Genomic DNA, 13,065 nt, shown 5'->3' with positions numbered 1-13,065 from the left:
CAGGACTTTCCTTCTGCTACACTAAGCAGAGATTCTTGAGGTCAGGGAGCATGCCTTTTGTATTTGTGGGCCCAGACCTCAGTCTTAGAAGATGCCTAATTAAAAAAATTAATTGAAGGGCGGCGCCTGTGGCTCAAAGGAGTGGCCGGAGGTGGCAGGTTCAAACCCAGCCCCGGCCAAAAACTGCAAAAAAAAAAGAAAATCAATTGAAGCCAGGCGTGGTGGGCTCAGTGTCTGTAGCATAGTAGTTAAAGGCGCCAGCCACATTCACCGAAGGCTGGGCCTGCTAAACAACAATGACAACTGCAACAACAACAACAACAACAACAACAACACATAGCCAGGCATTATGGCGGGCGCCTGTAGTCCCAACTACTTGGGAGGTTGAAGCAAGAGAATCGCTTGAGCCCAGGAGTTTGAGGTTGCTGTGAGCTGTGATGCCACAGAACTCTACCGAGGGCGACATAGTAAGACCCTGTCTCAAAACAAAACAAAACAAAACAAAGGGACAGGCGTGGTGGCTCACACCTGTAATCCTAGCACTTTGGGAGGCTGAGGTGGGAGGATCGCCTGAAAGCAGGATTTTGAGGTCAGCCTGAGGATCATAGCGAATCCCATCTTAAAAAAAAAAAAAAGAAAACTGAATTGGGCGTGGTGGTGGTGGGGTGCCTGTAGTCTCCGCTGGTCCGGAGGCTGATGGAGGAGGATTACTCGAGCCCAGGAGTTTGAGGTTGCAATTGGTTGTGATTGCGGCATTGCGCTGTAGCCCGGGGCATAGAGTGAGACTGTCTCAAAGAAAAAAAAAAGTGAATTGAATAAAAGATTAGATGACCTTTCACTTTTTCCACGGGAAAAGCGCGTTGCGATGTCACTGGGAAGCCTCCCGGACACGAGGGGGCACTATGCCCTTTTTAGCACCGTGAGCCGCGTTGCGGACACCCAGCTACCTCCCGTCCTGTGGCTGGAGCTCAGCCAATCCCTGTGCTTAGAGAGATTCCCCGGCCCGTGGGTGGGGTTACGGGCAAGGCCCCGGGGGCCGCTGGGAGCCGCGACGTGGTGCTCCCGGCAAGCGGGCGGAGAGCGGGCTGGGCCCACGAGTGCGGGCTTAGCCGTAGGTGAGCAAGCGGTCCCTGCGGGCAGTTCCTTTCCCCGGAGCGGCTGCCGGGCCGGCCGTTCCCCAGGCCGTAACCTCCGAGTCGGGGAGGGCGATCGCTAGTGTCTGCTCCGGCCCCGGCCAGGCTGACGGCTCCCTCTCTTCCCGATGCTCTGATGAGTAGTCTGGGAGCCCGGCTGGCCTTCGACAGCCAGGGCTTCTCGGCCTCGGGCGCCTCAGTAAGGACCGACATTGACAAGGCCATGAGTGCGGCGGGGTAGGGGCTGGGGAGGGAATCTCAGAGGACAACGGTAGCTATTTGGATCCTGTCCTCACTTGTGCTCCTATCCCTGTACTGGGCTCGAGAGACTGTCACGGTTAATTCTTCCACTTTCCCAGGCCGCCTCTGTCCTTGTCAACAGTTGCTGAATATGGGACTACTTCTTCCGGTCCCCTGGCACACGGGAAGGTTTCTCGGCAACCCAGTTGACCTTTACTTGACGCTTTGGCAACTCCCTCCGTGCGGGGCTGGAAATGGCGTCACAGTATTTGTGAGACACTTTCACCTTTTCCATTATGGTATCCCGGGGATGACTTAACAGAGAGTATCTAGCCTCTTGTAATCAGCAAAAGCGTCTGCTGTGTTCCTGCCACCTTTTGAGGTAGAGTGGATGGATGACTGCTGTGCTTTTACACCAGTGAGTTGCTCGAACTGTTATTCATTCTGTCAACAATTTTTTTTTGAGCACTTTGTGCTGGGCAGGGTGGTAGAGGTGGGGAGATGAGGAGGGTACAATGGGGCTAGACAAACATGGTCTTTGCCCTCTTGGAGCCTAAAGTGTTTTCAGAAATGCTGACAAGTTGGGTAAGCCAGCACAGTGCCTGACACAGAGCAAGTGATTATAAGTGTTGGATAAATTAACGAATTGACTTATTTAGGAATGATTAGCATGTGAGCGGGGCAGCAGAGAGACCTTGCCTGTGTGTGAGAGAGAATATTAGTTGTGGACTCAGGCTTGATATATTTTAAGATAAATTGGAAATCCGAATTAGAGTTGCTGTTTAGGAAAAGCATTTACTTAAAAAAAAAAAAAGACAACTTGCTTACAGGAAAGGTGGAAATAAAATGAACAAGTATTAGGTTTGGGATTCTTCAGGGATGTCTCTTTTTTTTATTGTTAAGTCATAGCTGTGTACATTAGTGCAATCAAGGGGTACAATGTGCTGGTTTCATATACAATCTGAAATATTCTCATCAAACTGTTCAATGTAGCCTTCATGGCATTTTCTTTTTTCTTTTTTTTTATTTTTTTACCTTTTTATTTATTTATTTATTTATTTATTTTTTTGAGACAGAGCCTCAAGCTCTTACCCTGGGTAGAGTGCCGTGGCATCACAGCTCACAGCAACCTCCAACTCCTGGGCTCAAGCGATTCTCCCGCCTCCGCCTCCCAAGTAGCTGGGACTACAGGCACCCCACAATGCCTGGCCATTTCTTGGTTGCAGCTGTCATTGTTCTTTGGTGGGCCTGGGCTGGATTTGAACCCGCCAGCTCAGGTGTATGTGGCTGGCACCTTAGCCGCTTGAGCCACCGCATTTTCTTAGTTATTGTATGTAGACATTTGTATTCTGCCTTTAGTAAGTTTCGCCTGTACCCATTCTAAGATGCACCGTAGTTGTGGCCCCACCCATTGCCCTTCCTCCACCCTAACCTCCCCCCTCCCTTCCCCTTCCTTGGCCCTTTCCTCATAGTCTTGTGCTATAGTTGGGTTATAGCCTTCATGTGAAAGCTATAATTTAGCTTCATAGTAGGGCTGAATACATTGGATACTTTTTCTTCCATTCCTGAGATACTTTGCTAAGAAGAATATGTTCTAGCTCCATCCATGTAAACATGAAAGAGGTAAAGTCTCCATCTTTCTTTAAGGCTGCATAATATTCCAGGGTATACATGTACCACAATTTGCTAGTCCATTCATGGGTCAATGGCCACTTGGGCTTCTTCCATGACTTAGCAATTATGAATTGGGCTGCAATAAACATTCTGGTACAGATGTCTTTGTTATATTGTGATTTTTGATCTCCTGGGTATAAACCTAGTAAAGGAATTATAGGATGAATGACAGGTCTATTTTTAGGTCTCTAAGTATTCTCCAAACATCCTTCCAGAAGGAACGTATTAGTGGAAGTGTGCCTTTTTCTCCACATCCACGCCAACATCTCTGGTTTTGGGATTTTGTTATGTGGGCTACTCTTACTGGGGTTAGGTGATATCTTCAAGTAGTTTTGATTTGCATTTCTCTGATGATTAAGGATAATGAGCTTTTTTTCATGTGTTTGTAGATCATGTGTCTGTCTTCTTTAGAGAAGTTTCTCTTCAAGTCCCTTGCCCACCCTGAGATGGGGTCACATGTTCTTTTCTTGCTAATACATTTGAGTTCTCTGTGGATTCTGGTTATTAGACCTTTATCAGAGGTATAACCTGCAAATATTTTCTCCCATTCTGAGGGCTGTCTGCTTGCTTTACTTCTTATGTTCTTGGCTGTGCAGAAGCTTTTTAGTTTCATCATCAGGTCCCAGTAGTGTATTTTTGATACTGCTTCAATTGCCTGGGGAGTCCTACTCATAAAATATTCACCCAGGCCGATTCCTTCAAGACTTTTCCCTGCACTTTTTTCAAGTATTTTTATAGTTTCATGTCTTAAGTTTAAATCTTTTATCCAGTGAGAGTCTATCTTAGTTAATGGTGAAAGGTATGGGTCCAGTTTCAATCTTCTACAGGTTGCCAGCCAGTTCACCCAGCATCATTTGTTAAATAGGGAATCTTTTCCCCACTGAATGTTTTTAATTGGCTTGTCAAAGATCAAATAACGGTTAGTAGATGGATTCATCTCTTGGTTCTGTATTCTGTTCCAGACATCTACTTCTCTGTTTTTGTGCCAATACCATGCTGTTTTGATCACTGTCGATTTATAGTACAGTCTTAGGTCTGGTAGCGTGATTCCTCCTGTTAAGTTTTTATTGCTGAGTAATGTTTTGGCTATTCAAAGTTTTTTCTGATTCCATATAAAACGAAGTATTTATTTTCAAGATCTTTAGAATATGACAATGGAGCTTTAATAGGAACTGCATTAAAATTATATCTTGCTTTGGGTAGTATAGACATTTTAACAATGTTGATTCTTCCCAGCTATGAGCATGGTATGTTTTTTCATTTGTTAACATCTTCAGCTATTTCTTTTCTTCAAGTTTTATAGTTCTCTTTGTAGAGATCTTTCACGTCCTTTATTAGGTATACTCCCAAATATTTCATCTTCTTTGGCACTACTGTGAAAGGAATAGAGTCCTTGACTGTTTTTTCGGCTTGGTTATTGTTGGTGTATATAAAGGCTACAGATTTATGGGTGTTGATTTTGTAGCCTGAGACATTGCTGTATTCCTTGATCACTTCTAAAAGTTTTGTAGTAGAATCCCTAGTGTTTTCCAGATATACGATCATACCATCTGCGAAGAGTGAAAGTTTGATCTCTTATGACCCTATGTGAATACCCTTGATCGCCTTTTCTTCCCTAATTGCAATGGCTAAAACTTCCATTACAATGTTAAAGAGCAATGGAGACAATGGGCAACCTTGCCTGGTTCCTGATCTAAGTGGAAATGATTTCAATTTAACTCCATTCAATACGATATTGGCTGTGGATTTGCTGTAGATGGCCTCTATTATAAGAAATGTCCCTTCTATACCAATTTTCTTAAGTTTTTTGATCATGAAGGGATGCTGGATATTATCAAAAGCTTTTTCTGCATCAATTGAGAGAATCATATCGTCCTTATTTTTTAGTTTGTTTATGTGCTGAATTACATTTATAGATTTACATATATTGAACCAGCCTTGAGACCCTGGGATAAATCCCACTTGGTCATGGTGTATAATTTTTTTGATGTGTTGTTGGATTCTGTTTGTTAGGATCTTATTGAGTATTTTAGCATCAGTATTCATTAGTGATATTGGTCTATAATTTTCTTGTTGGGTCTTTCCCTGGTTTGGGGATCAAGGCGATGTTTGCTTCGTAGAATGTGTTGGGTAATATTCCTTCCTTTTCTATATTTTGGAAGAGGTTTAGTAATATAGGTACTAGTTCTTTAAATGTTTGGTAGAATTCTGACTTAAAGCCATCTGGTCCTGGGCTTTTCTTTTTAGGGAGATTTTGTATAGTTGATGCTATTTCAGAACTTGATCTAGGCCTGTTCAACATTTCCACTTCATTCTGGCTAAGTCTTGGTAGGTGGCATACTTCCAGGTAGTGGTCGATTTCTTTCAGAGTTTCATATTTCTGAGAGTAGAGTTTCTTGTAGTATTCGTTAAAGATTTTTTGAATTTCTGAGCGGTCTGTTATTTCATTATTACCATTTGATTGATGAAATTAGAGATTTTACTCTTTTTTTCCTGGTTGGGTTGGCCAAAGGTTTATGTATTTTCTTGGTCTTTTCAAAAAAACAACTTTTGGATTTATTGATCTGTTGTATAATTCTTTTGTTTTCAATTTCATTTAATTCTGCTTTGATTTTGGTTATTTCTTTTCTTCTGCTGGGTTTGGGGTTGGAGTGTTCTTCTCCAGTGGCTTGAGATGTCCCATTAAGTTATTCACTTCCTCTCTTTCCGTTTTCTTGAGGAAGGCTTACAGTGCTATAAATTTCCCTTTTAGTACTGCCTTTGCAGTATCCTAGAGGTTCTGGTAATTCGTGTCTTGATTGTTGTTTTGTTCCAAAAATTTGGTGATTTCCTTCTTGATCTCGTCTATAACCCATCTATCCTTCAGCATAAGGTTATTTAGCTTCCATGTTTTTGTATGGGAATGCAGGTTCCTGTTGTTATTGAGTTCAACTTTTATTCCGTGATCATTGAGAAGATGCAAGGAATAATTTCTATTTTTTTAAATTTGCTGAGGTTAGATTTGTGGCCTAGGATGTGGTCGATGTTGGAGTATGTTCCGTGGGCTGATGACAAGAACGTGTATTCAGTTTTGTTGGGATGAAATGTTCTGTAGATGTCTGTTAGGTCCCGATGTTGACTGATTAAGTTTAAATCTAAAATTTCTTTGCTTAGCTTCTTTTTGGAGGATCTATCCAGCACTGCTAAAGGGGTGTTAAAATCTCCAACTACTATGGAACTGGAGGAAATCAAGTTGCTCATGTCTGTTAGAGTTTCTTTTATAAATTGAGGTGTGTTCTGGTTGGGTGCATAAATATTAATAATTGAAATCTCATCATATTGAGTATTACCTTTAATTACCTTTAACAAATATGAAGTGTCCATCCTGATCCATCCTTATTTCGGTTGGTTTAAAGCCTATTGCATCTGCGAATAGGTTTGCAACGCCTGCTTTTTTCTGCTTTCCATTTGCCTGGAGTATAGATGACCATCCCTTCCCCTTGAGTCTATATTTGTCTTTTAATGTAAGATGTGATTCTTGTATGCACAGATATCGGGCTTGAGTTTTGTATCCAGTCAGCCAACCTGTGCCTCTTTAGAGGACAATTTAAACCATTCACATTAATTGAGAATATTGATAAGCCTTTTGAGAGTCCGGTGGACATTTTTAATCCTTTTGCGACTGTGGAAGTTGGAATTTGATCAAAATTTTCTGGGTGGGTTGACTTTTGCGGTGGAGGATTATGCTGGTCTTTATGGAGGATAGGTCTGAGGGTATCCTGGAGAGCTGGTTTAGTTATGGCGAATTTCTTCAACATGTGAATGTCATTGAAGTATTTAATTTCATTGTCATAAATGAACTCAGTTTAGCTGGGTACAGGATCCTGGGTTGAAAGTTATTTTGTTTTAGGAGATTAAAAGTCGATGACCATCCTCTTCTAGCTTGAAAGGTTTCAGCAGAGAGATCTGCAGTTATTCTAATATTCTTGCCCTTGTAGGTGATGGTTTTCTTTTGTCTGGCTGCTTTCAGAATTTTGTCCTTCATATTAACTTTAGTGAAATTGATTATGATGTGTCTGGGGGATGTCTTATTCGGGTTGAGTCGTGCTGGAGTTCTGAAACTGTCTGCTATCTGAATTTCAGGATCTCTTGGCATGTCTGGAAAGTTCTCCTTCATAATCTCTTGAAGAAGAGACTCTGTGCCTTGTGAAGGTACTTCGTCGCTTTCGGGGATCCCTATAAGACGAATATTGGTTTTCTTTGAATTATCCCAGAGCTCTCTGAGAGAGTGATCTGTTTTTGCCCTCCATTTCTCTTCCTCTTTCAGAGTTTGGGAGCGTTCGAAAGCTTTGTCTTCAATGTCAGAAATCCTTTGTTCTGCTTGCTCCATTCTGTTACTGAGGGATTCTACTGTGTTTCTCAGATCTTTGAGGGATGCAACTTCTTGTCTCAATGTGTCAAATTCTTTGGTCATTTGGTCTTTGAATCCATTGAATTCTTGAGATAACTTTTGGAATTCTAATTCAATCTTATTTGCTATCCAGATTCTGAATTCGATTTCTGACATCTCAGCTATTTGTTTGTGCATGGGATCTTTTGCTGTGTCTGCCCCATTGATCCTTGGTGGAGTTTATCTACTCTGATTATTCATATTGCCAGAGTTTTTCTGTTGATTTTACCTCATGGTTGTTTTTCACTGTTGCCTCTGGCTGTCCTCAGAGTTGGGGAGGTGTCTCTCCAAGATTAGACCCCCAGTGGGATCACTCTATTGTTGCTGGATCTTTGTAAGGAGTGACCCTGTGTTGTTCCTCTGGGGCTGCCCCAGCCAGGGAGTTCTGGTTGTGGAAGCAGCTCCGGAGTGTGACTCACCTGGATCCAGCAACAGGGTGGGAGGTGGTGTGCACGGTTCTGGGAGTGCCTGGCGCCCAGTGACTTTGGCACAGAGAGCCCAATGCTCCAGCAGTCTCTGGCCAGGAGAAGGGCTCTGTGCAGAGGCAGGGAGGGCTCCGGAGGGCATGCGGCTACCAGAGTCCTTGGGCAGACAAGCGGACCGCTGTGGAGGCAGGGAGGGTACAGGAGGGAGGACGCAGGGTTGCACAGCTCCCGCAGTTCCTGGTCAGGGCATGGGGAGGCCTGGTGGGCTCGGGTTGCTGGTCAGGGGTCACAGCGCAGCTCTTATGGAGGTCCGGGCGGCTTCAAGCCCAGGAGTTTGCGGTTGCAGTGAGCTGTGACACCACGGCACTCTGCCCAGGGCAACAGCCCGAGGCTCTAGTGTGCCAAAACCGGTCTCATTCTGCCCCTGAGGAGTAAGACTGTAAGGCAGCTCAGTCCTTGCATTTAGGCTGCTCAGTCACTAGGTTACTAGCTCCCACCCGATCCTTGCTCTGTGACCCTGAGGGCAGAGCTTGCCGGGGCAGTTCTCTCATAATGGCTCCCTGTGGCCCACAGCAGAACACTATTAGCTGTGTCTGGCTCAGCGGCTCAGTCTGGGTTCCTAGACAATGCCCAAAGTTCTCCACACTCCTGCTCAGGCTCTCCCCAAGGCAGTTCAACTGAGTGCCAAGTCCAAAAACACCGAAACAGTTCACAGGTAAGGCCTTTCTGGTTTGCAGTCTCACTGCGGCTTGTACTTACCTCTGCCGGCAGGATTAGGTTGATCCAACATATGCAACCATTTACCAATTTTCCACTGTTTTTGTCCTCCTCTCGGGGTCCAGAAGTCCCTTGCTGACTCCCTGTATCCTCAAAGGAATGATTATAGGCAGATCCCACCAGCCAAAGATGCCTGCAGTCTTATCTCCCCAGATTCACCGTGCCTAGTTGCAGGGAAGCTGTTACTCGGCCGCCATCTTCAGGGATGTCTCTTTTAACAACTACTTTGTCTTATAATTTCATGAATCTATGAGTATAATCTCAGAGTTTGCAAAGAGGAAATCTTCTAGGTAATGAAATGCCAAACATATGGGGAAAAACTGCTGGAAGCTTTTTCGAAGTCAGAGAATTTGGACAGAAACCACACATCTATCTGTGACATATTCTTTGCACTAGAAAGAACCTACGTTTTTTTCTTTCTTTCTTTCTTTTTTTTTTTTTTTGCAGTTTTGGCTGAGGCTGGGTTTGAACCCGCCACCTCCAGCATATGGGGCCAGTGCCCTACCCCCTTGAGCCACAGGCGCCGCCCAAGAACCTAGGTTTTGAAGCTGGAGAGACCTCGGTTCAGGATCACTTATGGTGAGATTGGGCAAGTTAACATAATACGTTTGAGCCTTTGTGGCCTTAGACAAAAATCTGGGTTAGTAATTCCTACATCAGGAGGGTGTGGTGAGGTTCAGATGATGGTTGGTGTGTAGATTGTCCATCATACTGCTTAGTGTTGGGATGAAGAACCAGGAGTGAAATCCTGGAGCTGCTGCAGCTTTATCTTTCTCATAATGGTTCATTATAGTTCTAGGTCCACAGAACACTGGATTCTTTCAAAGAGAATTGGAACCACAGAGAGGGAGAGGGTTATCTTCTGTTTGGTGAGATTTCAATTGTTTAGACCACAGATAGCTGTTTTGGAGAAATACTTACAGGGGCATCACTAGAAAGATCTTGTAGTTGAGACTTTTGGGCAAGTCGCTTAATCCTCTGATAATGCAGTCTGTCTCATATGATAGACATGAGGATTAAAGGAGATATTATATGTAAAGTGCTTAGCACAAGGTAAATGGTTACTATCATTGTGATAATTGTGAATGATCTTTGATAATTATTAATGATAATCATTTGAGCTTAAATGACCATTACATTAACCCAATTTGTGTGTTTTTACATTGTTTTGATATTATCCTACTTCATTTCAGGAGGCTTTGGAGCAATTCCACTCCCTTTTTTCTCCCTGCCATGGCTTATTCAGTAGTTTTTACAGAGCATTTTCAAGTTCTAGGGTACCTAGAGTATGTATAGGGTTTGTGATATTTTCGGGACCTTATAATGTATGGGTTTGGTTGAAGACAGGATATACAGGAAATGGTTTGGTCAGCAGATTTGTAAAGTATAGGTTTGTCCCATTGTTAGAAAAGCCAAGTTCAGAATAGGATAACACCATTACTTATATATCTGTCCATAAAACAGAACAGTCAGGTAATGGATTATAGATTTGGCTGTTTAAATATATTTCTTATACTTAACAAGAGGAGAATGAATTACTTTTCATTATCGTGGAGCCAGGAGATTCAGAGTAGGTTTGTATATGTTGGTGAAGTTTCATGGAGAAATTTCATAGAGGTCTATTAGGTAAGGCTGAGAAGTCCCCTTGCAGACCTGTTGTAAATACTGCTTGCTATCCATAGGTGTTCAATTGTCAGAGTATAGTACCTAAAATAGAGATCTTTTCTCCCTTCTTCAACAATTGAATCTTCTGAAATTTCCTAGATGTTTTCAGAGATTCACCTCTTGCATAAAGCTAGGTATCCTCTTGCGTTGCTGTGCACAAGGTAGGTGCTTAGTAAGTTGTGCCAGTTTGCCTGGTAAATGGAGAGCCCTGGTGGGTTGTCCGTATTTGCTGGGAGAGAGGATGCTGGTTTCTCCCTAATGGTGCCTTTATTCTCTGCAGATGTCATGTGGCCAGTGTTTTGGACCGTGGTACGTACCTACGCTCCCTATGTCACATTCCCTGTGGCCTTTGTGGTCGGGGCAGTGGGCTACCACCTGGAATGGTTTATCAGGGGAAAGGATCCCCAGCCTGTGGAAGAGGAAAAGAGCATCTCGGAGCGCCGGGAGGATCGGAAGCTGGATGAGCTGCTAGGCAAGGACCACACCCAGGTGGTGAGCCTTAAAGACAAGCTGGAATTTGCCCCTAAAGCTGTCCTGAATAGAAACCGCCCGGAGAAGAATTAATGGAGGACACAGGTCTTTATGGCCCTACTGTGGGCCCTGACTGGTCCTGGCACCATGTCGACTTGGCTCCAGAACCCACATCTGATTTGCTTTGTTTACTCCGGCCCCTCCCTCACCATACAGCTACACGTACACTGGCTACTTCTTGGTGGCCAGGCAGACATAGCAGCAGCTGAGGGGCCAGTGAAGAGGAAGGCATTTGAGGGTTCTGGCCAAAAGACTGTATCTGTTAATGTGGTAGCCGCGACTGCTCAGGCATTCCAGCTTCTGGGTATACTTCTGGGATGAATGTTATGAAATGAACATTGGCTGCCAGGCTCCGTGGAGAGGTGGTTTGGCCTCAAGTGGGAATGGCTTTTCAGGTGTTGCTTTTGGGAGGGATACCTACATGTCCTGTTCCAGTTTGCACTGGGAAGAATTCAGAAATCTGTGTGCCTCCCTTCATGAGTTTGCCCTGTCGTTTGTGTTCATTCTTGCTGAAATTTTGTCTTGTCAGCTCAGGAATGGGATTCTATGGGGGAAGGAAAGCATTTTTCTGTTCTTCCAAAGGAAGCCCAGGCTGCTCACTTTGGGGGAGGGAGGAACATGTACCTGGTGAATTTGCTTGAAAACAATCACCATCATCCACCCCCATCACTGTATAATGCAAAACTTGATTAAAGTGACATCCAAGAACTGCATGGAGTGAATCCTATCTTCCAAATGGTGTTTTTGATCTCCTTAGGAGTTAGGCAAGCTCAGGCATTTCGAGGCAGGACAACACTGGTGTTTAAGGGCTTTCGGGGGAGTGAAAGGGGGCTGGAAACTTTGTTGTCCTAGCCTGGTTGCACTGAATCATGGAGGCACAGGTTTGCAAGAGCATGGTAACAAGACGCTGTAGTACCCTTTGAAAGATGTAAAGTAGTACCCTTTGAAAGATGTAAACGATGGCACCCAGAAACGAGGCTGCGGAGGAGAGGGTCAGGCCAGGTTTATTTGTTTATTTATTTTGAGACAGAGCCTCAAGCTGTTGCCCCGGGTAGAGTGCCATGGCATCACAGCTCACAGCAACTTCTAACTCCTGGGCTTAAGTGATTCTCCTGCCTCAGTCTCCCGAGTAGCCGGGAGTATAGGCGCCCCCCACAACACCCAGCTATTTTTTGGTTGTAGTTGTCATTGTTGTCTGGCAGGCTTGGGCTGGGTTCAAACCCCCCAGCTCTGGTGTATGTGGCTGATGCCTTAGTCACTTGAGCTACAGGCTCTGAGCCTAGCCAGGTTTATTGAAAGGGAGAGTGACCCCCCCCGCCCCAACACCCCGGGCAGTGCAAAGATGGTGTCTGTGCCCGAGGTCCTCGGGGATGGGCAAACAGTTTGGTTGAAGATAGTATATATTGGAAGTGGTTTGGTCAGCAGATTTGTAAAGTATAGGTTTGTCCCACTGTTGGAAAAGCCAAGTTCAGAATAGGATAACACCATTACTTAGAACAGTTAGACAACTGTTTTATATGGAGCCTAGGGGGTGGGCAAATTCTACAGCTTGCCTGGAAAGTTAGGGTCTTTGGCATGAACTTCTGAGGGAGTGGGCTAGCCAGATCTTTTGTGTTTTTGTTTTAGGAGGAAAGGAGAAGGGGGAGGGGAAACGGTTCCCCCAACACCGTCAAGTCTAAATTAGATCACACACACACACACACACATGCTGTTTCTCTATAGAAATAATACATGCACATTAAAGGAAGTTTGGTAGGGATTAAGAAAAGGTCTCCTGTGCTTCCAGCTCTTCGTACAAGCAGCTGTTCACATTTTGTTATCTTTTACTTATTCTCTGCATAGGTTTTAAAGATAGTTATCGTTACTGTACATTTGATTGTATATGTATTTTTACATATTATTTAAATTATTTTTCTACCTTATCACATGATAATTGTTACTGCTACATAATTGCCCTTTAAGTGGGAACATAGCATGTTTGTTTTTAACAATTTCTCTATTGCTGGATATTTGAATTGTTTCTGGTTGTTCACTGGTTTAAATACTGCATTGAATATGTTACATAAAGCTTTTTTCTTGGTTTTGGATGGAATAGGATGAGCAGTTTTTTGATCTTGATCTTTTTTTTTTTTAGACAGAATCTCACTCAGTCACCCTGGGTAGAGTTCTGTGGCATCACAGATCACAGCAA

At 43.8% G+C, this 13,065-nt stretch overlaps 1 protein-coding gene across 4 annotated transcripts; it reads left to right on the top strand.

Moving 5' to 3' along the window:
* Positions 1–988: 988 nt before the first annotated feature.
* Positions 989–11,596, top strand: SMIM12 (small integral membrane protein 12). Of its 4 annotated transcripts, XM_053575165.1 has the most exons (3): positions 989–1,115; positions 9,126–9,257; positions 10,624–11,596. In XM_053575165.1, the coding sequence occupies exon 3, from the start codon at positions 10,629–10,631 to the stop codon at positions 10,905–10,907; it is 279 nt and encodes a 92-aa protein (XP_053431140.1). In that variant the 5' UTR covers positions 989–1,115; positions 9,126–9,257; positions 10,624–10,628; the 3' UTR covers positions 10,908–11,596. The 4 variants fall into 4 exon arrangements, with proteins under 4 accessions (XP_053431140.1, XP_053431139.1, XP_053431141.1 ...); XM_053575164.1 differs by lacking the exon at positions 9,126–9,257 and having other exon boundaries at positions 1,005–1,115; XM_053575166.1 differs by lacking the exons at positions 989–1,115; positions 9,126–9,257 and adding an exon at positions 1,194–1,791.
* The last annotated feature ends 1,469 nt before the right edge of the window (positions 11,597–13,065 follow it).

This window comes from Nycticebus coucang, chromosome 22, assembly GCF_027406575.1.
Source record: "Nycticebus coucang isolate mNycCou1 chromosome 22, mNycCou1.pri, whole genome shotgun sequence".
NCBI lineage: Eukaryota > Metazoa > Chordata > Mammalia > Primates > Lorisidae > Nycticebus > Nycticebus coucang.
Note: the sequence above shows the minus strand (reverse complement) of the source record. Positions and strands in the feature narration are given on the sequence as shown.

What these genes read in the sequence shown, in the direction of transcription:
- SMIM12 (XM_053575165.1), top strand. Translation starts at nt 10,629, where the DNA reads ATGTGGCCAGTGTTTTGGACCGTGGTACGTACCTACGCTCCCTATGTC.